A 27677-nucleotide genomic window follows, 5' to 3' on the forward strand; every position below is an offset into this window, starting at 1 on the left:
ATTAGATGTTTTCAGATGGAAACAGGGTTGTGTGGAGTTTAAACTCCAGCGTCATTATTTGGACTTAATAGTAGTTTCAGTTGTAGAGAAAAATGCTGGAGAAACACAGCGGGTGAGGCAGCATCTATGGAGCAAAGGAAATAGGTGACGTTTCAGGTCGAGACCCTTCTTCACCTGCTGAGTTTCTCCAGCATTTTTGTCTACCTTCAATTTTCTAACATCTGCAGTTCCTTCTTAAACAGTAGTTTCAGTTGTAGTTGTTTCTCATTGAATAGTCTTGCATGATAATCAGGTAAAGCACAAACCACCAGATTCAGGAGCAGCTTCTTCCCTGCTGTTATCAGACCACTGCACAGAACTCCCACAAGCTAGGGCGTAGTCCTGTATTCCAATTTACTGCATTATGAACAAAAATTCAATAAATTAATAATCTCAATACTAATGCAAGAAAAACCAACGTCTCTGGTGCAACCAAAGACAGTCCATTGTTCATAGCTGAAGTTAGCATTGTGTAGTGTTCAAGAACTTGATGGTTGTTGGGAAGAAGCAATTCTTGAATCTGGTAATCACGGTTTTCAAACTTATCTTCCCGATGGTAGGCGTAAAATGAGAACATGGCCAGGGTTGTTTGCGTCTTTGATACTGGCTGCCTTATTGAGGTGGTGTCTCCTGTAGACCCCTTTGATGATGGGGAGTTGGTATCTATGATGGACCGGGCAGTGTCCAGCACTTTTTGTAATCTCCTTTGATCGTGGATTTTCAAGCTGCCGAGCCAGGCCGTGATACAACCAGTCAATATGCTCTGTATCGTAGACCTCGACAAAGTTCAAGAGAGTTTTTGCCGATGTACTGAATCTCCTCAATCTTCTCAAGAAATAGAGGTGTTGATGGGCTTTCTTCTGCTTGTATAACTGTTCAGGGACCAGGGCAGATCTTCAGAGATGTGCACGTCCATGAACTTGAACTTGTCTTTCCTCTGCCAACTTGTCGATTAAATCAAGTTCTAAAATCACCTGTCAGCTCCTTGATCTTGCTGATTGTTGTTCTTGCACCGTTCAATCTCCCTCCTATACTCATTGTTACCTGTTATTTATCCAACAATGGTGATATTGTCGGCAAATTTAAAGAAGGCATTGGAACTGTGTATGTAGAGCAAGGGACTGATCACACAGCCCTGAGGTGCTTGTTATCGAGGAGAAAGTATTGTTGCCAATTCATTTTGATTATAGTCTATCAAGGAGGAAATTGAGGATCCAGTTGCGAAGGGATGAGAGACCTAGTTCCCTCTCAGTCCCGATCAGTCCAAAGATGGGGCTCGACAGAAACGTCACCCATTCCTCTCAAGAGATGCTGCCCCCGCTGAGTTACTCCAGCATTTTGTGTCTATCTTTGGTTTAAACCAGCATCTACCGTTCCTTCCTACACTTAGTTCCCGCAGTTTGATAACGTTTGGAGGTGATGGTGTTGAATGCTGATCTGTAGTTGATGAATAACAGCCTGACGTAAGTGTTCTTATTGTCTAAGTGGTCCAATTGAGAGCCAGTGAAATCGCATCTCTGTTATCTATTAGCATGCAAACAAAACTTTTCACTCTATCTTGGTACACGTGGCAATAATAAAGGATACAAAAGGTATTAGTCAAGCAACGGCATAATCTCTGCAAAGAGATTGAAGGCCAAAGATGAATATACCCTGAAGTAAACTATGCTACTGAAACGTGACTAACCTCTCCAAAACAAGTCAAATAAAGACAATTAAGTAGATGTTTGGATGTTGGGGGCATGTGAGTTGGTGACATTAAATTGGGAAATGTTGATTAAAATATATGTCATTGTTAAATAGTGGTAAACATCTAACTATATAGCAATTCTCAATGACTGCCCAATCATCGGTTAATTAAAAGTTATTGATGGTATTGGATTGAAGTTGCAAAAAATCTACATTTTGAGAGAATTTAGAAATATTGATAAAGGTAAAGTAAATAAAATGCTAGTAAGCTAACAGATTACTACCTAAATAGCGTCAAGTTGGGGAAAATGGGAAGTACAACGGGATCTGGGGGGTCCATGTACATCAGTCTATGAAAGTAAGCATGCAGGTACAGCAGGCAGTGAAGAAAGCGAATGGCATGTTGGCCTTTATAACAAGAGGAATCGAATATAGGAGCAAATAGGTCGTTCTGCAGTTGTACAGAGCCCTAGTGCGACCACACCTGGAGTATTGTGTGCAATTTTGGTCCCCTAATTAGAGGGAGGACATTCTTTCTATTGAAGGAGTGCAACGTAGGTTTACAAGGTTAAATCCCGGGATGGCGGGACTGTCATATGCTGAGAGAATGGAGCAGCTGGGCTTGTACACTCTGGAGTTTAGAAGGATGAGAGGAGATCCCTCATTGAAACATATAAGATTGTTAAGGGCTTGGACACGCTGGAGGCAGGAAATATGTTCCCAATGTCGGGGGAGTCCAGAACCAGGGGCCACAGTTTAAGACTAAGGAGTAAGCCATTTAGAACGGAGACAAGGAAACAATACAATACAATACAATACAATACAATACAATTTATTGTCATTTGAGCCTCAGTGAGGCTCAAACGAAATTCTGTTTCCACAGCCATACAAACAGACAATTCCTAGACATACACACAATTTAGTTCACACAAACATCCATCACAGTGAACCTACTGTGATGGAAGGCAAAGTCTTTTCTCTCCCCTGTTCTCCATGTCTCTCCCGATGTCCAAGCCCCAGGCGGGCGATGCTAAGTCCCATGGCCATTTTAGGCCGTGCCGGGCGATTTACGGCCCCGCTCCCGGTCCAAATGTCACAAAGAAAAACACTTTTTCTCACAGAGAGTGATGAGTCTGTGGAATTCTCTGCCTCAGAGGGCAGTGGAGGCAGGTTCTCTGGATGCTTTCAAGAGAGAGCTAGATAGGGCTCTTAAAAATAGCGGAATCAGGGGATATGGGGAGAAGGCAGGAACGGGGTACTGATTGGGGATGATCAGCCATGACATTGGCTCGAAGGGCCAAATGGCCTACTCCTGCGCCTATTGTCTATTGTAAGGAATTAAGTCAAATATCTTGTTGGACTTTACATTTAAAAACTCTTAAAAACATTAATAACGTAACCAAGAGCAAAGAAAATGAAGAGGTTTGGGAATTAAATTTGTAAAGAAAAATCATTAGCATGTTAGATCAGATTAGCTCTATAATAGGACATTCTGATATTGGAATTTCACCCTTACTGAATTCATGAATCATTACCCAAAAATTTGAGCTGGATATAGGATTCACTCCCACGGAATTAATGTGAATGAAAGTAAACAAGAAGTTTATTTTCTTCCAACATTTTTTCTTGATGCCTGCTCAGGCATGCCACTAATCGTTTTCTAGGAACCCATTTACTGCAGAACTTGGAGGTCAGCTGCACCAGCAGTCCGCAAAGCAAGATAGAACACAAAACAGTACAGCACAGGAGCAGGCCCTTCAGCCCACGATATTCATGCCAAACATGACAACAAATTAAACTAATCTCTGCCTGCATATGATCGATATCCCACCATTCCTTGCATATCCATGTGTCTACCTGAAGGCCTCATAAATGGCACTATTGTATCTGCCCCCACCAATAGCAGCTCATTCCAGGTACTACCACTATGTTTAAAAAAAAAAAGCTCCACACATCCACTGTGAACTTTGCCCCTCTTGCCTTAATACTGTGCCCTCTAGTCTTTTTCCCACCAAGCTAAAAGGTTATGCCAGTCTAGTCTCTATGCCTCATCATTTTATATATGGCAAACTTGTAGGTTAAATGAGTTTGTAAAATGATAGGAAATGTGAGATTATCCACTTTGGTAAGAAGAATGGAGAAGTGGGGCAATATTTAGATAGCAGGAGAGAATTAGATGTGCAGGTAAACTGCAGATGCTGGTTTAAATCGAAGATAGACACAAAATACTGGAGTAACTCAGCAGGACAGGCAGCATCTCTGGAGAGAAGGAATGGATGACGTTTCGGGTCGAGACCTTTCTTCAGACTGATGTCAGGGAATGGGCAGTAGAGAGATAAAATGAGAGAATTAGATGTTGGTTTTCAGAAAGAAATTAGTGTTCTTTACGAAAAATGTTAGTGTTCGGGCATGGCAAGCAAATACGAAGGAATAACGGATCGAGCAAAAGAGTAAGTCTGGACATGGCATTGACTCCAAATCTGGAGGAGAGTACACAGTAATGTCCAACCTTGCATGATAGTTAATTGTAACAAACAATCCAGGCAGCGTTCTGGTATAAGGGTTTCGGCCCGAAACGTTGCCTATCTCCTTCGTTTCATAGATGCTGCTACATGAACAACTACAATCTCTTATCCAACTCTTTCAGCTTTTCTCTCCCCCCTCCCACGCCCCCTCCCAGTCTGAAGAAGGGCACCGCGAAACGTCACCTATCCATCTAGCCCTTTGGATCTTTTCTAGTAAACCAGCATCTGTACTTCCTTGTTTCTGAAATCTCTTATCTCCCAGAAAGCTAGCTTCACCCACAGCTTCCTGCACATCGGAATGAAAGCAAAAAACAAGGAAACGTTCAAGGCAAGTTGGGATTTGTGAAGAATGCAGATAAATTAAAATTTTAGGTTGTTTGCCAGCACCTGCCTTTTTCTTGTTTCTTGCACCTAAATGCTCATGCTAATGTTTGCAAATGCTGCTCAAAAGAGAGCTTATCCCCTTTGTGCTATTGATGATAGAAATGGTAAATTCATGAGACTTGCTGGAGTAACTCAGCGGGACTGGCACCATCTCTGGAGATGAGAAATGGGACCCTTCAGTTTGAAGAAGGGTCTCGACCCAAAACGTCACCCATTCCTCATCTCCAAATATGCTGCCTGTCCCGCTGAGTTACTCCAGCATTTTTGTGTCTATCTTCGGTGTAAACCAGCTCTTTCCTACACTTTCATGAGATGTTTGTTCGCCTTAACCTGATTTATTTAAATGTCAAATACTTTTTTTGTGGAAGTGGCATTGCGGATGGTCGAAGTTGCCTCTTTTTGGAAAATTTTGCAAAGTTGGTCAATCTTATCTGAGCAGCTGTGCACTCACTCCCAGTCCCGGATGCCAGTGATACAGTGTGCTGGAGATACGCCGCTGCAAGCAAGTGTTCCCCTGGCCTGTGTGTACGTGCACGCCGGCGATCAGCTTGTGGCGGACTGCGTGCTGTGTGCGTGGCCCGGGTCTGCGTGACGTCAGCGCGCAGGCCAGCGTGCTGGTATAAATAGCCGCGGCGGCCCGGTTGAGAAGCGGCGGCGACGACGGTGGAGGTGAGGGAGACGGAGACGGAGACGGAATCGGAGTGGGGTCTGTGACCGTGACCGGGGTAACTGCTGGCGTCCTGCTCACCGGTACGGTGTTGGCCTATGGTCGTGCGCTCGGAGGGACTTTCAGCCCTTTCTTTCACCCCCTTCCCCTGTGGAACCGGAGTGACTCCCACACCCGGGGCCTGCGCCCGTTGTCGGTGCCACGTTCGACGGCCCCGGTACCGCCGGGTCTCCCCGTCTCCCTCACCCTCACCCACAACTGCTCCGCCCTTGACTGAAGCAGGTCCTCAAGAGAGGACCCCGTCCCTCGTCAACTGAGAACGCCGCACGTTTGCTTTGCCGGGTTGCATGCAAGTACATTGTGCTTGCACTGATCGACGACGGGGTCTGACTTCCTTCCCAGCAGAAGCTATTTCCAACTAGGTGTGCATTGTGCGTGCACAGCATGTAAAGTGTTCAGTTTATACTAGCATACTAGTTGGTTGAAGTCAAGGAAGTGAGTTGGGGTTAAGAAGCTGTGGTTAGACCAGAGTTGGACAAGAATGCCACCCCCGCCAGCTTTGTGCAGCAGCATAAGACATTTTAAGTGTTGTCCCATTCCACCTAAATATTTTATTTGCATGGAAAAACACGTCTCTGAAGATAAAGAATCAAGAGACTTCAGATGCTGGAATCTGGAGCAGCAAACAATCTGCGGAGTTCCTCCAGCTCTTTGTTTTCTGCTCAAGATTCCAGCATTGCAGTTTATTGTGTCTCCATTTTACTGCCGGAAGAACTCTGCGGGTCTGGACTGATGCAGGATTTGATCCGAAAAGTTGCATTCCTCCCCCCACCCCCCATGCTATTGTCCCGCGGAGTTTCTTCAGCAGATTGTTTGTTATCTCTCTAGACGAGTATACTTTGTTGAATTCTCCAAAAGATTTTAATCTAGGTTACTCTTTATCTTCATATGATTACCCTCTGCAGGATTCTGACACAGAAAATGAACTATAAACAACTTAAGGCTGGAGCCAAGAAGTCTTGATGAAAGTTTATTCTGAATATTTGTACTGGGGCAATTTGTGTGCATGCTTGGATTTAGCTTAATAACTTTTAGTTCCGAATCCTCAAACCTGCGGTGTTTTAATATTCGATGATAGACAGACACAAAATACTGGAGTAACTCAGTGGGACAGGCAGCATTTCTGGAGAGAAGGAATGGGTGATTTGGGTCGAGACCCTTTTTCAGACCTTTTAATATTCTATCAGTATAGATATTACGTTTACAGATCGGTGCTATTGTATTGGGAAATGCTTAGAATCTGCTGGTGCTATTGAGTGATAAACTGTACAGTAATCCAACTGCTGGGGTTTTGTGTCAATTAAAACATTTTAGAATTGAGTTTCAAAGTCATTTTCAGAGGGATGACTATAGTAAATGATCTGCAAATTTAAGATATTTAAAATGCAGAATTATTGGAATTCCTCCTAGTTTGTGCATGCAAATGTCAGCTGCAATGTTCCTCAAGTTAATCGATGAGTTTGACAACTTTTTGTGATCCAAAACTTTACAACCAGGTTGTTCAACAAGAATAGACACAAAAAGATGAAGTAACTCAGCGGGACGGGCAGCTTCTCTGGAGAGAAGGAATGGGTGACATTTCAGGTCGAGACCCTTCTTCAGACCCAAAGGGTCTCGACCCGAAACATCACCCATTCCTTCTCTCCAGAGATGCTGCCTGTCCCGTTGAGTTACTCCAGCTTTTTGTGTCTATTTTTGGTTTAAACCAGCATCTGCAGTTGAATAGCAACATTTTCTGAGGTATTTGATTATTGACACAAATTTTGGAAATAAAACCTGCGTGCACAACACTTGGAATAACATGGACATGCCATTTGTAAGTTAACTGATTAACCTAGAGCTGCTTTTAAAGTTCTGTATTTGGTGAGGGTTGATGCAGTACGAGACCCTCCCTGCTAATCTTGCACACCCACGTCCGCAGTTGAATTTATCGTGACTTCCTTTTTTTCAGCTAAGACCAAGATGAACCCAACACACGCCCAAGGTGGGGAAACTACCAACATCCAATTCAAGGATTCGTTAACTAACTGTATGCAGGCCAAACGAGATCTGGAAATGGCCATTAATACCATCATTCAGGCCGAACAAGAAATGAAAGCAAATAGTCATGAGGTAAAATAACTTATACTACAAATAAGTGGTGGGCAACAACTAACTGGTAAATGCAATAAGGTTCATTTCACAAAGTAACTCAATAGTCTAGAGTCATACAGCATAAAAATAGGCCCTTCGGCCCAACTGGCCCAAGCCGACCTAAATGCCCCATCTAAACTAATCCCTCCTGCCTGCGCTTGGCCCATATACCTCTAAACCCATCCCATCCATGTACCTGTCATCAATGTTTCTTAAACAATGTGATAACAGCTGCCTCAACTACCACTTGTTCCATACACCTACCACCCTTTGTTGAAAAAAAAATGCTGCTCCTCAGGTTCCCATTAAATCTCCCCCCCCCCCCCCCCTCACATTCAACCTATGTCCCATAGTTCTCGATTCCCCAAGTCTGGATAAAAGATTGTGCATTTACCCTGTCTTATTTCCTATCCACATAACCTATCTATAGTCTGTAGCATTTCATTGTAATGTAGGTGTTTGACATTTTTTGAGAAATGAATACCATGGTTTGGTTTCTCGTTCTTTTATAGGTAAAATTTCAAATTCATAGTTGTATCAGCCGTCACATGGAGTGCCTGCGGAGTAGAGAGGTTTGTCTCTTGGAGCAGATTGACCTTGTTCAACAGCTGAAAGAAGAATCCTTGCACCAACAAATTCAGCAGCTTTACTGGGTAAGTGCTGAGTGCATTTGAGGGGCCATGCAAAGTTTTGTTCATTGTAGACTTTTGCATTCAGTAGGGTATGAAGATAAGACGCATAGATACATGGACAGTAGGGGCAGGAGGAGGGCATTCAACCCATCCAATGTGATCATCCACAATCAGTATCCCGTTCCAGCCTTCTCCCCATATCCCTTGATTCCGCTAGCCCAAAGAGCTCTATCTAACTCTTTTGAATGCATCCAGTGGATCAGCCTCCACTGCCTTCTGAGGCAGAGAGTTCCACAAATTCACAACTCTGGGTGAAAAAGTTTTTCCTCATCTCTGTTCTAAATGGCCTACCCGTACTCTTAAACTGTGGCCCCACGATTCTGGACTCCCCAACACCGGGAACATGTTTCCTGCATCTAGCGTGTCCTATCAAATCCAGATGCTGCATTATATAAAATTACTCTTGCATTAAAGGTCTTACAGATCCAACTAGTAGTAATATATCAAGCCAGTGTGTAAATCAAAAGCTAAATCTAATGACTCTTTCAGACTGCATTGGTCAGTGCCCGATCGTTCATTTTTTCCCCCATTGTCTTCCTCCTGTTCACCTTCCACCTATAATATTGCATTTATTTATTTTTCTCTGAACTGTCCTCTTCTCCACAGGGCATGATCTGGTGCAAAATAGCTGACCATCTCCTGTCGGGCAGAAAATTCCATTTTACCATCCATTGACCAATACTACTCCCAAGTCAGTCCAACATTGGAATTTTACACATCTTTGTTCTTATTCCCATATCCGTACAGGATCCCATGCACCACATTTCTGCAGTTTTCATATATTTAACTCTGTTTAGTGTTGTAACCATTTATGCTTTCTTTCTTCATTAAACCCCCCCCCTTGAAATCGTGCTTTGCACCTCCTTATTAAAGCCCATTTGATCTCTGTTTTATCATTTGGTGACTAATTGACCCCCTGGCCTCAATTGTTTATTCTTTGCGTTGTTGGCGTCTAAATGGAGATGGAGTTCTGCCAAGCCTGGTTTTACTTTTTTTGAATTTCAAAATGTATGTTATTATTGTGATCACCGAGTTTGATCATGTGGGGAGTGGCCACTTAGAATCTCTGGTTTGATGCAACTGAAAATCTAGTTTCGTAGTAATACTGAAAATGTGCCTTTGCCACTGAGCGAAACTACACCAAATCTTCCCCTTGCAGCTTGTCCAATTGATTAGTGTTCTCAAAAATTGAACTGGAATTCCATCGTGTGTGCATGCATCAATTTGGCTGGAATATAGTGAGATAGTGCTGCCTTGTTGCTGATGAGACCATTGAAGTGCGACATTAAACTGTGGTCCTTTATGCCATGAACCCCACTCCCCCCATTCGAAGGGGAAGTCCTTTCTCTGTGCTGGACCTTCTCTAGTTAGTGCTTCCTCTTCCTCTTTGTTAATTGTAGGTTACTGTTGTGCAAGCTGGCAACCTCATTTAGTCCCCGTGCACAGCATATCTTTTATAATATAATTCATGGGGAATGGGTGCTTCTGGTATTTGTTGTTCATAACAAATTGCCTTTGAACAGACTGGCCTGTCTGTTTATTGCTGAGGAATGGAATTACCTTAATGCCCCTGTCCCACTTAGGAAACCGGAACGGAAACCTCTGGAGAACTTTGCGCCCCACCCAAGGTTTCCGTGAGGTTGCTGGAGGTTTTTGTCAGTCTCCCTACCTGCTTCCACTACCTGCAACCTCCGGGAACCTTGGGTGGGGCGCAAAGTCTCCAGAGGTTTCCGTTCAGATTTCCTAAGTGAGACAGGGGCATAAGGGTTGACTACATTTTTGTGCAAAGGGTGTAAAGAGTGTGCAGCTAGACTAAACAGTGTGAGGTTAGGGAATTGCCCTTTGTTTCAAATTGAGATTAATGTACCCATTCAGTTTATGCAAATCCTGTACTTTCATATAACAGACAGTCAATTTAGATGCAACATTTATTAGCTAACTGTGGTGCACTTGGAACTCTTATCCATATAATTTGGACACATCTTTGTGTCCTTCAATATAATCATTGAGCTACCAATAGATCCTATAAATTAGTTTTTGATACATGTTGATGCAAATTTATGTTGTGTAAATGCAATGTTCATTTCCCTTTAGCTGCTTGGCCAGTTCAATTGCCTTGTTCATCAATTGGAATATCCCCAGAATAACCAGCCAATTAATCAAATTACAGCCTGCCTGGAGAGGTGAGTTGATTTGAATTCCAGCAACATTTCTTTGCAATTGATATTTAAATAGAAATTTATCTTCAGCAATCTCTAGAGAGAATTGTGTCGGCTTTTCTCTTGGGCTTAATACCTGTAGCTGTCAGGAGCAGCACAGTAGTGCTGTTGGCTCTCCACTCTAGGGATCTGGCTCTGACTGACTGCTTGCATGCAGAGGCCCCCTAGTTTCACCCCACATCCCAGAGGCAAAAATGGTAATTAGTATGTTAGATTAATTGTTACTGTAACTGGCAAGTGGGAAGCAGAAGAAGAATTAAAGGGATGTTGATGGATATGTGTGGGAATAAATTGCAGGGAATTGAGAAAGCTAATGGGACCGTTGGGAGTTGTGTCGCAGAAAGCAAGCTCTGTTTAGTGCACAGTTGGGTACAACTGAAAAGTGGGATTCTGTGACTTAAGGGATCTCGATTCAATCACTTAAATAATGGCACGTCATTAAATATTAAATAAATAATCCCGAAGACATGCAGATAGCACAGCGGTAGAACTGCTGCCTTACATCGCTGGAGACCCGGGTTCAATCCTAACTACCGGTGCTATCTGTACCGAATTTGTACGTTCTCCCTGTGACCACGTGGGTTTTCTCTGGATGTTCTGGTTTCCTCCCGTACTCCAAAAGACGTACAGGTTTGCAGGTTAATTGGCTTTGATAAAATTGTAAATTGTCCCTCGTGTATTAGATAGTGTTAGTATACGGGGTGATCGCTGGTTGGTGCGGATTCAGGGGGCCGAAGGATCTATTTCCGTGCTTCCGGAAAGAGGCTAAAAGACCTCCTTTCATTGATATTGACACTTCATTTCCAGATTGAAGGACCTGACCCTAAAACCAGAGGAATCTCCCGACCTGAATTTTGAAGCCGATATCCCTTCACTCCGCCAAGCCATCACAAGCTTCGGGGCCATCAAAACTCTGGTAACAGTCTTAAACTTTCTTGCTATAAGAGTTTAAAAAAAAAAAACTAAACTAAGAGAAGTTTATCTTTGTAATAATTCAGTGGAGCAAAGCATCTTAATTTTTTTTAAATTATAAATGGATAAATTGAGAAGGTACTATTGTGGTATCCTTGAGAAAAGTTGCTTCTCTGTACTGGATGTTGTAAGTGTGCAGGTTGGGTCCAACAAGGTTTTGTAGAATAAAACCACCAACTATTATCGTAAATTTAAACCGTAGGATGTGCATCTTTTTCATCTTTACCACTGACTTCCAGTCGTCCTCAAATTTACTTGGACCAATTCTCTCCCCTTTCCTCATCCCTTTATCTACTCCTCAGTAGACAAGCTATCCACTGACATTTATGACAATCCCACCGACTCCCACACCTACCCAGATCCTGTCTCTTGTAAGCCCAGAGGAAGGGTCTCGACTCCAAACATCATCTATCCACTTCCCTTCACACATGCTACCTGACTCGCTGAGTTCCTCAACAGCTTTTGTTTCTTGCTATCAGAACTGCAACTTTGTACGTTTGGGTTGTACACATTTGTTATGTTGTTCCCAAAGAAATGTTCTTCTTTCATACCCGAGTTAAAAGGTTTCAATAGGAATTGCTTCGTGACACAGTTACTTGAGAAGTATAATCTCTGCCATGCAAAAGCTGCTTTGATCACCAAAGTGATGGGGGAGAAATTGTGACAGTGCCTATGCTCATAATGAAATTATGAATGAATTTTGAGACTTTTGGCTTGTAATCTAAACCTCATTGAGAAATTACATGTTTATCTTAACAGATGTAACAATGTGGTCTCTGGGGCTGAATTGTTTTCAAGGAAAAGGCAGGTGACCAAATAGAGTTCCAAGTTTTTAGATAGTGAATCAGTTGGCGTTCGTGCCATGTATAACCCTGGGTCTAAGATTGATGGCAGTGACCAATGTTAATTGACATGTTTTGGCTGCATAAATCAACTGATTAAATGAATTTCTGATCTGATGTAGGGTTCAGAAAGAGATTGCAGGAACTCTTGCACCATGGCAGCTGACTTGGATTACTGCTTAATACCAATGCTGACTAAGGTAAACTGTCTTTTTACATACAGAGCGCCACATTGCACTGTTTGTATTTCTATTGATCTTGATTCATCTGTGCTTAAAAGCTGTCCTCTTTCATTCTTTATTTGCTGGTATGCGTACACAAAGTACAAACCACATTAAGTATACAATTATTGAATGAATACTATAAATTACCGTGGGATTGGCGTAGTTACTAAATGCTACTGAACTCATCAGGAATACACAGATACTGGAAAGTATTCCATCAGGATTTGAGTATAAACTTGAGTAATGTTGGTGATTACAGCCTTGATTTTCCATCGCCGAACATATAAATCAATTTGTCCAAACGTGAAGCGGCCTTTTCTGAGGTGTAAGCTGATTCATAAGTGAGTTGGACATTGGGTTATAATTCATAATGATTACAGTTATTACAAATATTATAAATCTTATCTGCTTTTGATTATCATGTATCTTAATTTTGGCTGCTATTAGTTATAACTTTGCTCTTTGTGATCTCTTTGAAACTAAAATCATGAAACTATCAGTTATGTGAACTGTATTAATAATTAATAAGTTCTTATTATAAGAGAGGTACACTGTGTGAATGTCTTTACTTTTGAAGTGTGCTATTGATTTATGTTTGATGGATAGACTTGGATTGTTCTTCCTAGAATGTTCGAAGTTGAGGGGAGACATGATAAAAGTACATAAAATTATGAGGCATAGATAGATAGACAATCAGAATCTTTTCCCCAGGGTGGAAATGTCCAGCACGAGGGCATAGCTATAAGGGGAGGGGGGTGGGGGGGTTATGGGTGATGTGCAGGGCAGGTTTTGTTTTATAGAAGAGAGTGGTGGGGGCATGGAATGCAGTGCCAAGGGTGGTGGAGGAGGCAGGTAGAATAGTGACGTTTAAGAGTTTTATAGATAGGTGTATGGAAGTGCGGGGAATAGAGGGTTATAGATCACGTATAGGCAGATTAAATCAGTTTAACTTGGTACGATGTTCGGCACAGACGTTGTGGGCTGAAGGGCCTATTTACCGTGCTGCACTGTTCTATGAAATATCATTCATGTTAAAGTTAGTATTGAAATCTGAATATTAAAACCAGTATTAAGAAAGGTGCTGACCCAAAATGTCATCCTCCATTTCCTCCCAAGATGCTGCCTGTCCCGCTGAGTTCCTCCAGTACTTTATATTTTGTTTAACATTCGGTATTGCTGATTTCAGTATTTGCAGCACCTACATTATTTTGCATCTAATTTACATTAATGCATTAATCTTGGTTCTTTTCTTGCAGAAGGCAATCCCCAATGGAAACGAGTGCCCGCTCGCTGACTGGCTGCGCAGCCCCCCTGCTGTGCGGATGCCATTCATTAACATGCAAGATCGGCCACTCAAGCAGCCCAGCCAGGTGGGTATCAGTTTAGCCATAAGCCCGCAAAAGGGCTCCCTGCTATTCTGAGTCTGCCACCCTGCTCTTCCCACCTACTACTTACCAGGGGTAATACCATGGCCAATTTGCCTACCAATACATGTCTTTTTAAGGTGAAGTTAGCCTATATGGTCAAGGCGGGAGGATTTGCAAACTCCACACCGATGGTACAAACTTGTGTTAAGCGAGAATTATTTATACATTTCTATATAAGATAGAATGGTTGATGCTGTCTCCAAACAGCTTGTTAATCGTTCCAGTCATGACTTCAAGCAGTTTGTTCATCAACCACCAACTCTGTGTTGCAATGAAATAACTTTCCCCACCCTTAAAGTTCAATATTCTTTGAAATAAAAGGTGCGGTTGTTACAAATGTGGAAAATGTATTGGGTGGGAATGCTCAGGAGGTTGGGCAGTATCTGGATGGTGGGGGAAAATACTCTCAGGATGGCCTTTCGTCAGGACAAGATGAAAACTGAAGTTTTACGATACAGTGAGAGGAGGAGAAGGGAATTATCAAAAGGGATGGTTGTGCAAGGCACACGGGTATAGTAATAGATCATGACAAAAAAAAGGGGGGAGGCATAAGTAGAAGCAGCAGTGTTTGTAACCTGTGTATTCTGTCAAAAAACTACTAACCTGTGTCTGTGCAGCTGCAAATAAGTAGGTTTGGAGGGTTATGGACCAAGCGCAGGCAAGTGGGACTAAGGTAGCTGGGACATTGTTGGCCGGTGTGGGCGAGTTGGGTCGAAGGGCCTGTTTCCACACTCTGTGACTATGAAGTTATGCCTGGTCAGTCTACAATCGAAGGGTATGAACACTGTTTTTTCTTATTTCTGACACTACTCCCTGTGCACCTTTCTCTTTCCTGGTTCTCCCCTCCTTCACCAGGATGCATCTGCCTATTACCCAGCACAATGCTCTCAAAGTGTTCTAAACCTTTATCGCCTCACTTATCATTTTCTGGCATGCACAGCCTCTCGTCTCCGCTCGCCACCTTCCATTTTCCGGCTCTATCTGACTGTACTTTTTTCTTTCTCGTGTCTGTACCTATCACCCACCTGCTGCTTTCTCCCAACTCCACCACATTCCTCTCTCCCACCTGGCTCTACCTGTACACTGCCTCTTTCCTCACCTGCCTTGCCCTCACAATCACCTTGTCTGCATTCTGGCAGTGTCTTGACTTGCGATACCAACAACCCCATTCCCTCCACAAATGCTACCTTTTCTGCTGAGTTCCCCCGGTTTTGTTTTTACCACAGATTACAGGATCTGCTCTTGTGTGGCTCCGGGAACTCGTGCAACCCACTCTTCAATTAAGCACAGTTATGTTTTGAGCTTGATTGGAGTGTCCAGGAGGCTGAGGAGAGTCGTATAAAGTTTTAAAGGGGTGGTTGATTTGAAGCTCAGGATTCATGGTTGCAAAACAGTTGCCCAGTTTCCTCGTTGCTTCCCCCATGTAGAAATGACATTATGAACAATCAGACACACAAATTACAAATGCTTGTTGATTGGCATTTCACCTGGAATGAGAATGGGTGCTCCAGATAATGGGAGAGCAGGAAGTAGTATCAATTGTATGTCTTGTGGTTATACAAGAATGTTCTACGGAAATTCGAGTGAAGCAAATGTTCCCTTTGAATGCTGAAAGGGAAATATGTTCGAACAACATCCTGATTCTTAAGAGATGACATTTATTGGCATTTGATTTATGTAACACTTGGTTTACACATTCTTTCTTGACTTTGCCTAGTTACGGTGTGAGGTATCTTGATCCTTTCGCCTTGGGATAATTATGATAGGAATGTTTCCATTTTTCTAAGGCTTGGGTTTATGTGTGGTTTGGTTCGTCTCTCTCTACTGGGGTATTGAAGTGGAGTCAGAGTATCTCTACAGGTCAGGTAGACGTGGATGGGCGTTGTTTACGGGTTGAGACCCGACCCAGCATCAGTAGTTTCCCCGTGTCTATATTGAGGTGGATTGTTTTGTAATCTCTCCAATTCAATGCATTTTATTTACAAATTTCGAGGATATAACTTTGTTGAGGAAACTTTATGATTGCTGAGCAATCTCTGTCAGTCATTAGAACGAAGGAGACAGCTATTATATTGCATAACTTAAAACTATTGAGGACCATTGCCCTAATATTTTTGCTTTGGCATTGGTACTGGTAAAACTGGATTTAACTTGGTAATAAGCATGACAAGCCAAGTTTTACTCTTAGTCAGCATAAGGAAGAGATGAAGTAACATTGTGATTTGATAAAAGTATTTGTAATTAATGACTACATAGGCCAAGAGTTCAAGTATTTCAAATAGTAATCAGCATGCAATTTAAAAAACTGTAATAAAAAATGATTATAATTGAATTCTAACCCATTTAGTTATTAATTACCAATACATTTTTATCAAATCTCAATGTTGATTAGATCACATTAAACGCATAGTGAGGATCTAGCCATTCCAAACATTGTGAATTCATGATTGGGTAGCCAGTTTTAGTTTGATATTTTTTGTTATAACAATGTATGTTTGATGGTTTATAATGTGGGCTGCATCTCTTTGTAATTAATTTATCATGTTTACGCTACAGAGAGGAGACAATCATATGTGGCAACTATTGGAACTTCAAATAAATGTTTGAATAGTTTTATTGAGGTAGTCGGGGAACATCATCAGTTTACAGAAGAGTTGCACATTGGGGAGAGATGAATTCAATATGTCTATGGATAGTGATAATTGAAAATATGTACTGCTTCAAAAAATGGCAATCGGTAACTAAAAGGCTAACAATAGTGGATATTGAATCCACTAAAATGATAGGTAAACCAATGATGTTTGTTGGAGGGAACACTAGAAGAAAAACAGTTCATATTATGGCATTGAGTTGTGGGACAGGTGGATTACAGCAAAGCACTGAAAATCTGCTGTGTGATCATTTGGAGATACATTTGATTATTATCAGCCTCACCAGGTAACATTGGCACTTGCCACACGCCTGGGCCCCGGTTTCTGTGCTCCTCGACGTTACCGAAATGTTGTGTAACATTATTTAAAAAAAAAAAAAATTATAAGTATATTTTAGAATAAATAAAACAACATTCGATAGTATGAAAATCTGCCCATCCAGGACTGTAAGTCGTGATGTGAATTAATGGAGTTTTACTGTATTTGGGAGCTTAGTTCAAATGTAAGCATCCCTGACCAGTTTAATGTAATTGATTGCAGAGTGGCGTTAAGATTCATTGTATGGTGTAAAGCAGTTGCAATTGTCTGAAATTGACTCTGGTATTTAATTTTCCCACAGGGTTCATCGACAAACATGAGGGCTTGGGAATGTCAACAGGGCCTTGATCACTGGCTGTGTTCCAGTAACCAAAAGAACAACCTAACTGAGAACGTCATGACTCAACAATCCACTCAAACCACCACCAGCTGTAACCTGGGACCAAAGGACCCAGGCTATTATAGAGACCAGGCCTGGGGTAAACGGCAGGGCCTGGAGCACTGGCTGCTTCCCAACAAGCAGAAGAATGATGCAACGGAGAAAGCAACTGTACGACAATACTTTAGTTCAACCCGTGAGAACCACACCGACATGAATTACTACAGGCTGCAGGCGTGGGGGCATCGTCAGAGCCTTGAGCACTGGCTCATTCCTGTTGAGAAGAAATCTGATCCTTCCAAGGAAGCTCCTGTTCGTGAGCGTATTGAGTCATCCAGTAGTTCGTCCACCTTTGAGCTAGTAGAGCAATTTGACATGGAGGTCGTGGACAAAGAGGAGAAAGAGCAGAGGCCACCTAATGCAAAGACGGGTGGCTCCAATGTGAAGCACGCACGTGTAGAGAAACTGAGCGACAACAGCAGCGATAAAGGCAAGTGGAAATCCATAACCCAGCCATTCAGAGAGAGGTTTATTGCCAGCGAGTGGCTTTTGAAGTCCAAGTCTGAATCCTGCATTAGTTGCTGTGGAGTTCAAACAAAAGCCATCGAAATCGAAAATCTTGGGAAGCTGAAGTGCCTGAGTGAGCACCAGAATGCCAAGAAGTCGCCACCAGCGTCACCGAATGAAGCACGGCACCTTCAGCAGTCAATGCTGCCAATTCAAGTTGCCGACGTGTGCAAGGCTAACGAGCCCTGCAGCAGCTTCTCTGCGTGTGTGTGTGGACGGAGCTGCGAGAAGGAAGCCATCAACGAGTGGCTACTCAAGCAAGGAGGGAAGGACAAGAATGGAGTGCAGACGGGCCAGCCGAACAAAGGCATCACAGCGCCAGACAAGAGCGAGTTAGACCAGTGGTTGCACCCCCTGACAAAATCGGCAAGAGAGCCACTACCCCTGGAGTCTTCTGTCAACGTTCCCGTGAAGTCACTAGAAGATCTGAAGTCAAACACTCCAGTCACCACGCCCATGAATCTGGATAAGTGGATGCACAAAATCCCCGCCGGTCCTGAGAAGGGAGCAGAGCTTGAAGTGGAAAATAAATTTTTGTTGCGCAAGAAAGCACAAGTAAGAATGTCTCCTCCCTTCCTGCTCCAGAAACTAGCTAGAGTTATGGTAATGTGGTCGCTATTTGTAAACATTGCAATAGATTTATTCATATTTATCACTTGGCTCTGTAGGTAACTAATTCAATATTGGGTGAGAAAAGCAATAGCCAGTGCAAAACAGAGTACTGCCCTAATCGTGTTGTCATTGACACTTTCTGAAATGCCCACTGCTGAAACAGGTTATATACAGGGCCCCACTATCTGAAAGAGACCTACTACTCTAGTGGATATTGATGGAGACACAAGGGACGGCAGATGCTGGGATCTTAAGCCAAACATATATTAATGGATATTCATTTGTACTTTATACCTTTTCATAAAGCTAGTTTCACTCTCCCCGGCTCTCAGTCTGAAGAAGAGTCTCGACCCGAATCGTCACCTATTCCTTTTCTCCAGAGATGCTGTCTGACCTGTTGAGTTACTCCTGTTCTCTGTGAAACGTCACCTATCCATATTCTCCAGAGACACTGTCTGACCCGCTAAGTTACTCCAGTACTCGGTGAAATGTCACCTATCCATGTTCTCCACAGATGCTGTCTGACCCGCTGAGTTACTACAGCATTCTGTGTCTTATCCTCGGTCTTAAATGTGATGGGAGCTGTTTGACTCGATTGATTCAAGATTTTATTTTTGCTGAGCTGATTCTGCTCCCCTATTCCCATCTTGGTCTCCGCACCAGGTTGCACTTTTTAAAAAAAACCTTTAATGTGGGGAAAACATTGTGATCCAGTTCACAAGCATTGCCACTGAGATACATTGAGCGATATCAGGATAGGTGAGGTCTATATTTAAAACTATTATGAAGAGGAGGGATTTCAAGAAGAAATTAAAATTGGGATTGAAAACTAAAGACCCCAGGTTGTGAAAATAAAACTTCAATGTTTTCGTTCCCCAATTGTGAAAAAGCTATTGGGGGAAAAAAGTGGTCCCAAAATGATACATTGAACAATGGAAACTGTTCTGATCATTGGCACGTAATTTATTCAATATACGTATTATTTATCTAATATACGTATTTATTTAATATACGTAATATGCCATTATGTTTCTAGTTTAATATTTGCAAAAAGGTTATGAAGGCATTATAGTTTATCTGGCATTGATTAACCATTAAATGGGATATTGGTTTTGGGTAACAATACTAGTATCCTTTTTACAGGTCAATGATTGAAAGCTGTGCTTATTAAATAATTAAGCTTGCAACCCACAGGAATGATGATGTGAGGAATGAAGGTTCTTATTGCTTGCCAACTGCAAATGTGGCTTTGTTTTTATTTTAATTGAGCTAAAGCTTTCTTGATTTGGGAACAGCTTTGGTTAGAACTTAACCTTTGCTTAGATATGATTTATCTGGGATCTTAACCTCTAGTTGAATCAATGATTTTTTTGTGATGTATTAGTCGCTTTCCATCGCATTCACTCAACAGCCCTTTTCAAGGCCGTGCATGTAAACATTGAATGCGTCATGCCATACTACACGTTGCTGATAGAGCATTAAACAAACTCTGGCTGATGGTTGGAGATGTCATCGATCAGAGTTTATTTTTCTACAGTCAATAGGTGATTCCAGAGAGATTCTGTACTTACAACCGTGGAGTTGAACTGGATTAGAAGAGGCTGATGTATCACAGTACATTTTTATTTTGTCATTCTGATCCAGTAAGAAGGCATTGGTTTCCAAAGGCCAAGGACAGAAAGGTCAAATGGTTAGCAACCGGGAGATCCAATAGGCATTGGCAGGCCTAGTGTTTAGTGAAACGGTCGCCTAGTCTAAACTTAGTCTCTAACCACATTGGCTGTTTTACCTATTCCCTGTTCAGTTAACATGAGCTTAGTGCAGTGCAGCTTAAGCAGTACAGTGGAAATTATCTTTCCAAGTTGTAGCATTCAATAATCAACATTCCCTGATGTTTCATAAACCATTTATTGTTTTTGTTCGTAGGGACTGAATGGTATTCCTGAAGTGACCAATCTTTTCTCTAATCTAAGTTTTTCTGTTGGTCAGGAGAAGATTCCAGTAAAGGTCAGTATCTGTGATATAGTGTCACTCATGCAAATGGTGTCCCAAACATTACGGTGCTCTGAAATGGGGGGACTATGTATAAATACAGCTATAATTTCTACATGGTCAAACCAAAATGTATAAAATGGCTTTTAATAAAATCTGACAATGTGCATTTTAACCATGTGATGTTTTCTATTACAAATCTCAAATTGTGGAATACAGAGGCAAATAAATAAATGATAGGTCTTTGTTCCAAACATTATGGAGTGCACTGTACTTGTTCTGTGTGTCTGGAAAATGTGTTAATGTTATGTCTCACTTCATAGTTGCTGTTTATTATGAAACAAGATAACTAGCAGTTGGGTTTCTTTTGGTATAAAGGAATCTTTAACTTACACTTGGATCTGTAAAATGCAAGATCTCTGGTAACGTTGTGCTTCTTTCAGTGGGGGGTGGGGGTGAGGAATGAAGTCCTGTCTTCCACTGCTTTTGATGGGGCATGCCACTTGTTTTTTGTTATTGTAGTTGGGAGGAATTGGATCAGGTGTAGGTAGACACCTAATAAGAGTTGGAGTGCAATCTTGTCACTTAAATTGTATAAACCTGACAACACATTCTGATTTGTGCATTTTTTTCTTTTCCATGTAGGATCAATCCAAATTATTTGACGATCTGTTTTCACCTTATAAGGAGCCCTTTGTTCCAGAGAAATGGCTATTCAAAGGTTCTTGCCAGGTCAGTAGAGGAATGTGAATTGAACAATGATGAGAGAAATTTGTGGGATATAAACCACAGCATGAACTCTTCGAGTAGGTACCCATCATTACCAACGCAATATAGATTTCTACTGCATTATCTTGTGTGGGCACTGATACTGGCCGGCCCAGCGAGGCTAGTCAGCAAGTGAGCAGTGATTGCGGGCACATGCAGATCACAGTAAAAGGCAGCTTGTGGCTCGATGGAGGCAGTGTTCCAATGTTTAGCAAGGGAGCTGTGATTATGGAACCAGGGTGGTAAATGAAGAAAAGAACACTCAGTGATGTACTTAAATAAGAAGAAGGGTCTCGACCCGAAATGTTGCTTATTTCCTTCACTCCATAGATGCAGCCTCACCCGCTGAGTTTCTCCAGCATTTTTGTCCACTTAAATAATGTGATAGCTTTGGGCTAACTGACTGCTTGTGTGAAACACTATTGACCATGAACTTTTTCAATCTTCTCAGGTTACAGTATTAGTCAGAATATCGGAGCACTGCTACAGTGTACTGTTTAACTAGGAAAGATGGGATGAAGTAGTAAAACAGTGATATCGAGTAGTATTTACTCACCCAGAACCTGTTTGTTAATGGCCAATTGAAGTTTTACTTGGCTCCGTTCCCCATCACAGCCTTGGTCCAAACATGGACTGGAGAGCTGAATTCTGGATGAGAGTGACTGCCCTTGACATCAAGGCACCCTGGTAAAACTGGTCAGTGGATATCAAGGGGAAATCACTTGAATGGTTGGGGACATACCTACCAAAAGGCTGTGCTTGCTGGGGGTTCCTATTTCTTTAATTGGAACCCAAGGGACATATTTAAGAGACATTTGGGCAGGTACGTGGCTAGGAAAGGTTTAGAGGGACAATGTTAGCAGGTGGGACTAGCATAATGGGATATCTTGGTTGGCATGGACAAGTTGGGCCAAAGGACCTATTTCTGTGCTGAATGACTCTATAAATATTCTAACTAGAGGTGTTTGTCAGAGCAGAATTGTAGGACCAGGCATCTGTTGCTGCTTCATTAATGACCTTCCTGGCACCAGAGGGTCTGAACTGGCGATATTTGCACATTTCCTTCACATTTTTTCAGCAAATGTTGGAGACCATAGAGGAACTCCTAGATAACATGCAGGCATGGATTAAAAAGTGGCAAATAAGTCCCCAAAAACACCCACCAAAAGGACTGCAGTGATTCAAGATGGCGGCTCTTCCCTTCCTTGTCATGGGCATCCAGGGGCATGCAATAAATGTCGGTTTTGTCCTAAGTTCACAGATCCTGAAAAATAAAGACATTTTTTTTTAAAAAACATGACGGGGCAGTAAATTATTGGATTCCATTCTGATTGACACAAGCCAGTTTGAAAAGGCATAAATCAAGGGAGCCCTGAATTTAAGGAAGGTTGGTGTAACTGATTAATTTGACCGAGGTTTTAGAGCAGATAACAAGGAGTTGTAGAGGGCAGCATGATGCAGTCTGCCTGGATTGTGAGACCTGGGGTATGGGGAGAAGGCAGGAGAATGGGGTTAGGAGGGGGATATAGATAAGTTATGATTGAATGGCAGAGTAGACTTGATGGGCTGAATGACCTATCACTTATGACCTGATGACAGACTGGTCAAAATTGTAAATCCATGGGAGGGTGGCAAATTAGATCTGAATTTGGAAGCCCTTAAGTTAGGTTGGTAGTTTCTTTGCAATGCTTTTCTGTAATATAAAGTAGAGCAGAAGGTTTAAATGGAACTTTTTGAGTTAATGGTATGATGGGAATCCAATGCACCAGTGTCTGTGGGTTTGAACCCGAATGGAGTCAATCTCAGCTGCCTGGAGTTGGTGAAACTAATAAATATTCTGCCAAACATTTGAAAGAATTAATGCAGTGAGAGGAAGTGCATACCTAAACACATCTAACCAATGTGTAAATCAAATCCCCGGTTTCTGGAGAGGCAAGAGACTGCAGATGCTGAAGTCTAGGGAGGCAAAGGAATGGTTCTTGGAGTTTCAGGTCAACTCCCAGCATCAGGGCAGTGAGTGTTGAGGGAAGACTGCTGGTGTAGAGAAGGGAGGGGCTAGCTGGTAAAGAGCAATCCCCTATCAGTCTCCCATCTCTCTCACCCTCGCACTTCTCCCCCGACTATCTCCCCACCTACATTCTCAGTGCTGATGCAGGGTATAGAACTGAAGGATTGACCCTTCACCTCCACAAATGCTGCTTGGCCTGCCGAGTTGCAGCAGTTTTTTTTTTTTTTTGCTCGGTGTCTGTTGCATTCCAGTTGAAGTAGGGGTCATCAGTAAATAGTGCTCTTCAAAGTAAGGATTTTGACTAAATTGTATATTGGGGTCCATGCCAGTGATACATATCTTTTACCATGTTCCTCGCACTTAAATCTGCCCCTTTGACCATTATCTTGGTTGATTAACTTAGTATATTATTACCATCCATTTGGTTTGGTACCTTGCATGTCTGACTGTTTTTGAAATCTATTGGCAATATTCTGGAATGTGAAGATGTTGTCTGTGAAGGAATTACCTGGCATTTCACAGCCCAAGTTTCCAACTTTGCTGCTTTTCCTGAGTTTCACGTTATCTCTCTACAGCACAGGTGTAGCTGCTACATTTTGTTGAAAAATGAACACCTTCACTTTTACATCTGCTGTGGTACCTAACACAAGATCTAAACCCCATTTCCAACTATCCCTAATTTTCAACCTTTAACTATCCTTAATTTTCAGTTAATGATCAAGCAGGTGAAAGTCCGTATTACATTTCAGTCCAAGTCTTAACTAGTTTAAGCTGATCTTCGGGATTCTCTAGTCCTGAAGTGTGCTTTGTGGTCTTTTAATAATTAAAGCTTGAACAGCAGCTGCTTGACATCATTGTAGATTAACATTATAACTTGTTGGCCAACAACCCTTCCTTCTGCCCCAATCTGTTTGTTTTGGCACAGACCTTTACACTGGTCCGAGCAAATGTTCTCAGATTGTCGTGAATGACTTATGGAAGGTAACAGGGGAAAATCAGTCAGCTGGAACAGAGTAGTTGAAGGTTGCTGAATGTTTTCTTTCCAGTAAAGGTCATCTGATTATTTTATGTTTGATTTAAATGTTTTTTTTTCTCTTTGTAGCTTTGAACAATTGGCGTCACAGATGAATTGGCTGACTCGCGTCAGATACATTTACCACCTGAAATTCTGCTGAATTAATTCCTTGCTTCTGCCTTGAAGACCACTCTTGTGTTCAAATCCTTTGTGTGTGAGTTGTACTGTGAAACTGAGTGGCATCAACATGCTATGGAAATCATTATTGAGATTCCTTCATTCCCACCCCTCCTCCCCACGGTGACCACTTTCAATCCAGGCATCACGCAACTTGTCTCATTGCTAACACCCTCCAAGACAGATTATAGCTACAGGTGAGGTGAATTAGGTTCATTAGATTTGACCTGTATTAGAGGATTTCTAGTCGATTTAGTAAGCAGTACTACTAGTTATACGGTGTTAGAAAAGGGAGTGGTGAATTAAATCGACACGTTAATCCCTACTGGAAACTTAAGCCTCGTTGCCTTGCATTAGGCATTTGAATTGTTACAGCAGGTGCTGGCAGCAGAGAACATAGTGCACCAGTCTGTATTGACAGGCCAAGTCTAAATTTAACATTTCATCAAGCAATGGATTTAATGTTTTTTTGAATTAACATGCAGGATAATACACCAATCCAGTGATTGACCGTAAAACGGCTGCAGTATAACCTGTGCTCAGAGAAGATCAGTACGCACTTTGTTCTGAGGTTGGTGTGTTGATATCGAAGCTGCCTTGCCAGCCTTTGAGTATGGTGGAGTTGTTCACTCCAGTTAAACAGTTGACTTGTAACAGATGTTGGCATTAGGTGGTTGAAATATTTTGGATCTGTTGTTTTGACGTTTCTAAATCAATGCTTCACAGTTTGAGTTGCTTCTTAATAATTGGGATGTTTTGAAAAAAAATTGCAAACCCAGTCTAATACACGGCTACCATGAAAGCTTTAGTCTTGTATGTGTGTAAGTAAAGAGCATGGGATAATCTATTCCAAAGTTCCATCCTTGGATTGATGTCCCCTGACACTAGCTTTGTCAAAAACAATTCAATGTAATCTTTAGCAAAGTAATTGGTGCTATTCAGTATTATTTTAGCACTAATGAATAAATTATCAGTTGCACCCAGGGAGGAAGGAGAGGAAAAACTTATCTCTTGCATTGTTGGAACCAACCAACCAATTGATTTACTGCAGTGGTTCTTAACCTGGGGGTCGTTTGGGGCTTTGCCACGGGGTCATGAAGGGGACATAAATAACATACCAATTTGTTGAGCCCATGTTTAGGAATCTAACAAAGGTACATACCACATACATTATTTTGTTTGCATATGCGCATACTGGTGCCAAAAAGGTTAAGAACCACTGATCTATTGGTTTCACTGAGACCAGTCATGATCTGCCTACATGCTTAGCATTTACATTGCATTTGACATCTCCAGTTCAGTGTGAGGCCTCTTTTAGGTGCTGTTTGCTCCTGATGATTAGATCAGGACTCTTGCATAAAGAGACTGGAAAGGCTCTGGGTGGATCTGTCAATATGCCGAGGACGAATGAATGGATGTGCTTGATGGTGATGGAAGGCACAGCTGCTGCCTGGCCAGTGGAATGTGAAAGAATCAGGCTGCCATGAGGGCATCAACATCGCTGGTCTTGAGAAAACTCACCATCAGTGGGCATGTCCTTTTTATATCTCATTCAGTTTTTAATGAAATCCTTTCCAATTTCAGTATAATGATCAACTTTTCTCTTTCCCCACATTAGTTCACTTTGCTGATGGCATTATGTTTTAATTTAAATTGTAAAGATCTGGGTAATTATCAAGTCCTTAAATTACAGTGATATGACTTTAGGGGATTCTCCAAGCCTTTCTGGTCCCTAAGTATTAGCTTCTTTGTTGTAATCAGTTTCATTATTGTGACCACAACTGCTTTTGTGTAATCAAAATAAATGGAAGCTACACTAAGTTACATTTATTTTCTTCTCCATTGAAAATCTACCTTGACATTGCTTCAGCAATCATTCTTATTTATGGATTTTGTTTCTAAATGTAATCATCTTAATAAAATGCTGCAGCAAAACTAAGTGTCTCTGTTTTTATATTAAATATTATACAAATCTGTTTTAAATTAAGTTCAGATAAAATTGTGTGTAATCAAGTTCTTGGGCTGTTATTTTTTTGTTAAACAATGACCCACTCTTAACTTTTCTGGGTTGTGACTATCCTCATTGAACCTCTGGCTGCTCATTTTTACCCTGATGTCTGAAGAAGGGTTTAGACACAGAATGTCACCCATTCCTTCTCTCCAGAGATGCTGCCTGTCCTGCTGAGTTACTCCAGCATACACTGGTGTCTGTTTCAATTGACATTTTGTTTCCCCACTCCACAACCAGCACTGTTCCTTGAAAATCCAACCAAGACATCTGTGGAATTTAAGTTGGAAATTAAAACAGGAAGCAGCCAGTGAGTTGGGAATGTACATTTGGTTCACTATCTTTCAGGAAAATCTGCCATCCTTGCCCATCCTGCAGCATCTATAGAGCGAAGGAAATAAGCAACATTTCGAGTCCCTTCAGATTAAAAGGTAGCCACACAGGGGCATTGACACATCAAATGGGTTGATAAGTCCTCAACTGCTGCATTGTTACTGCAAAGTTGCATGATAAGGTATTGAATACATGCTGGGTTGGGAATTTGGATGTCCATCACTTGGTGCTTCTGGTTCGCAGCAGGTGCCAAATGAACAAACAAGTGCTAAAATTGTTTGTTGCAGTACTTTAATGATGAGGACCATAGGAGTTTCACACCCAGCATGCTGGCTATAAATTGAGTAGCATGCAAGCCACCAGTAGCAGCAACTGAACCTCCCTTGCTCTGTCATGGCAAGGAACTAATTCTAGTTTATTCAAGTATGTCAAAGGATATGGCGACAGCAGCACTGGTCTACCTAAAATGAGGAGCTAACCTGGCAAAACAATCAAGTGTAAATTATCAAAGCAATCCCACAAATAGATCACAGTATTCCACTGGTCACCCCATTAATTTGTGACTTGCATTTTCACCATTTGAATATTGAAGGTTGAGAGAACTTTGAGAAAGGTGTACACGAGCAGAGCAAGTTGTGCCATTAATAAATAATTCAATGACCAGAAATGTCAAATAATTCAAACAAGGAGCTATGATGAAAAATGTCCTTTTATGTGGAAAATATTCTGCCGGGAATGGAAGATTCGAGCAGATTGCTCAACTAGCACTCAGCATTATCAGGTGGGTTGATAATCTCCAGTTTAAATTCCATTTGCAATGACCAAGAATGAATTCTTCCTCTGCTGCAATAATTCTATGAAACATAATCTGATTTGTAAGATCAGCTGGGTCGAGGTTTCAAGACCAAGGGAAGTATGTGACTATGCGAGGACCTGAAAATGTTTAGATAAGCACATAAAGACATGGAAGCAGGCA

At 41.8% G+C, this 27677-nt stretch overlaps 1 protein-coding gene across 4 annotated transcripts in view; it reads left to right on the forward strand.

The window, feature by feature from the left end:
• ncoa4 (nuclear receptor coactivator 4) overlaps positions 1–26299 on the forward strand; it is a 33267-nt gene extending 6968 nt beyond the window's left edge. For 2 of the 4 annotated variants that reach the window (XM_033012778.1, XM_033012779.1), the window contains 10 exons: positions 7316–7476; positions 8010–8150; positions 10284–10372; positions 11216–11324; positions 12345–12422; positions 13703–13816; positions 17144–18343; positions 20327–20407; positions 21038–21124; positions 24271–26299. In XM_033012778.1, the coding sequence (XP_032868669.1) occupies positions 7327–7476; positions 8010–8150; positions 10284–10372; positions 11216–11324; positions 12345–12422; positions 13703–13816; positions 17144–18343; positions 20327–20407; positions 21038–21124; positions 24271–24276 (2055 nt within the window). In that variant the 5' untranslated portion in view covers positions 7316–7326 and the 3' untranslated portion in view covers positions 24277–26299. Of the gene's footprint in view, positions 1–5233; positions 5388–7315; positions 7477–8009; positions 8151–10283; positions 10373–11215; positions 11325–12344; positions 12423–13702; positions 13817–17143; positions 18344–20326; positions 20408–21037; positions 21125–24270 lie in introns of those variants that run through there. The other 2 variants (XM_033012777.1, XM_033012780.1) reach the window with 2 other exon arrangements.
• The last annotated feature ends 1378 nt before the right edge of the window (positions 26300–27677 follow it).

Source organism: Amblyraja radiata, chromosome 37 (genome assembly GCF_010909765.2).
Source record: "Amblyraja radiata isolate CabotCenter1 chromosome 37, sAmbRad1.1.pri, whole genome shotgun sequence".
In the NCBI taxonomy this organism is placed as follows: domain Eukaryota; kingdom Metazoa; phylum Chordata; class Chondrichthyes; order Rajiformes; family Rajidae; genus Amblyraja; species Amblyraja radiata.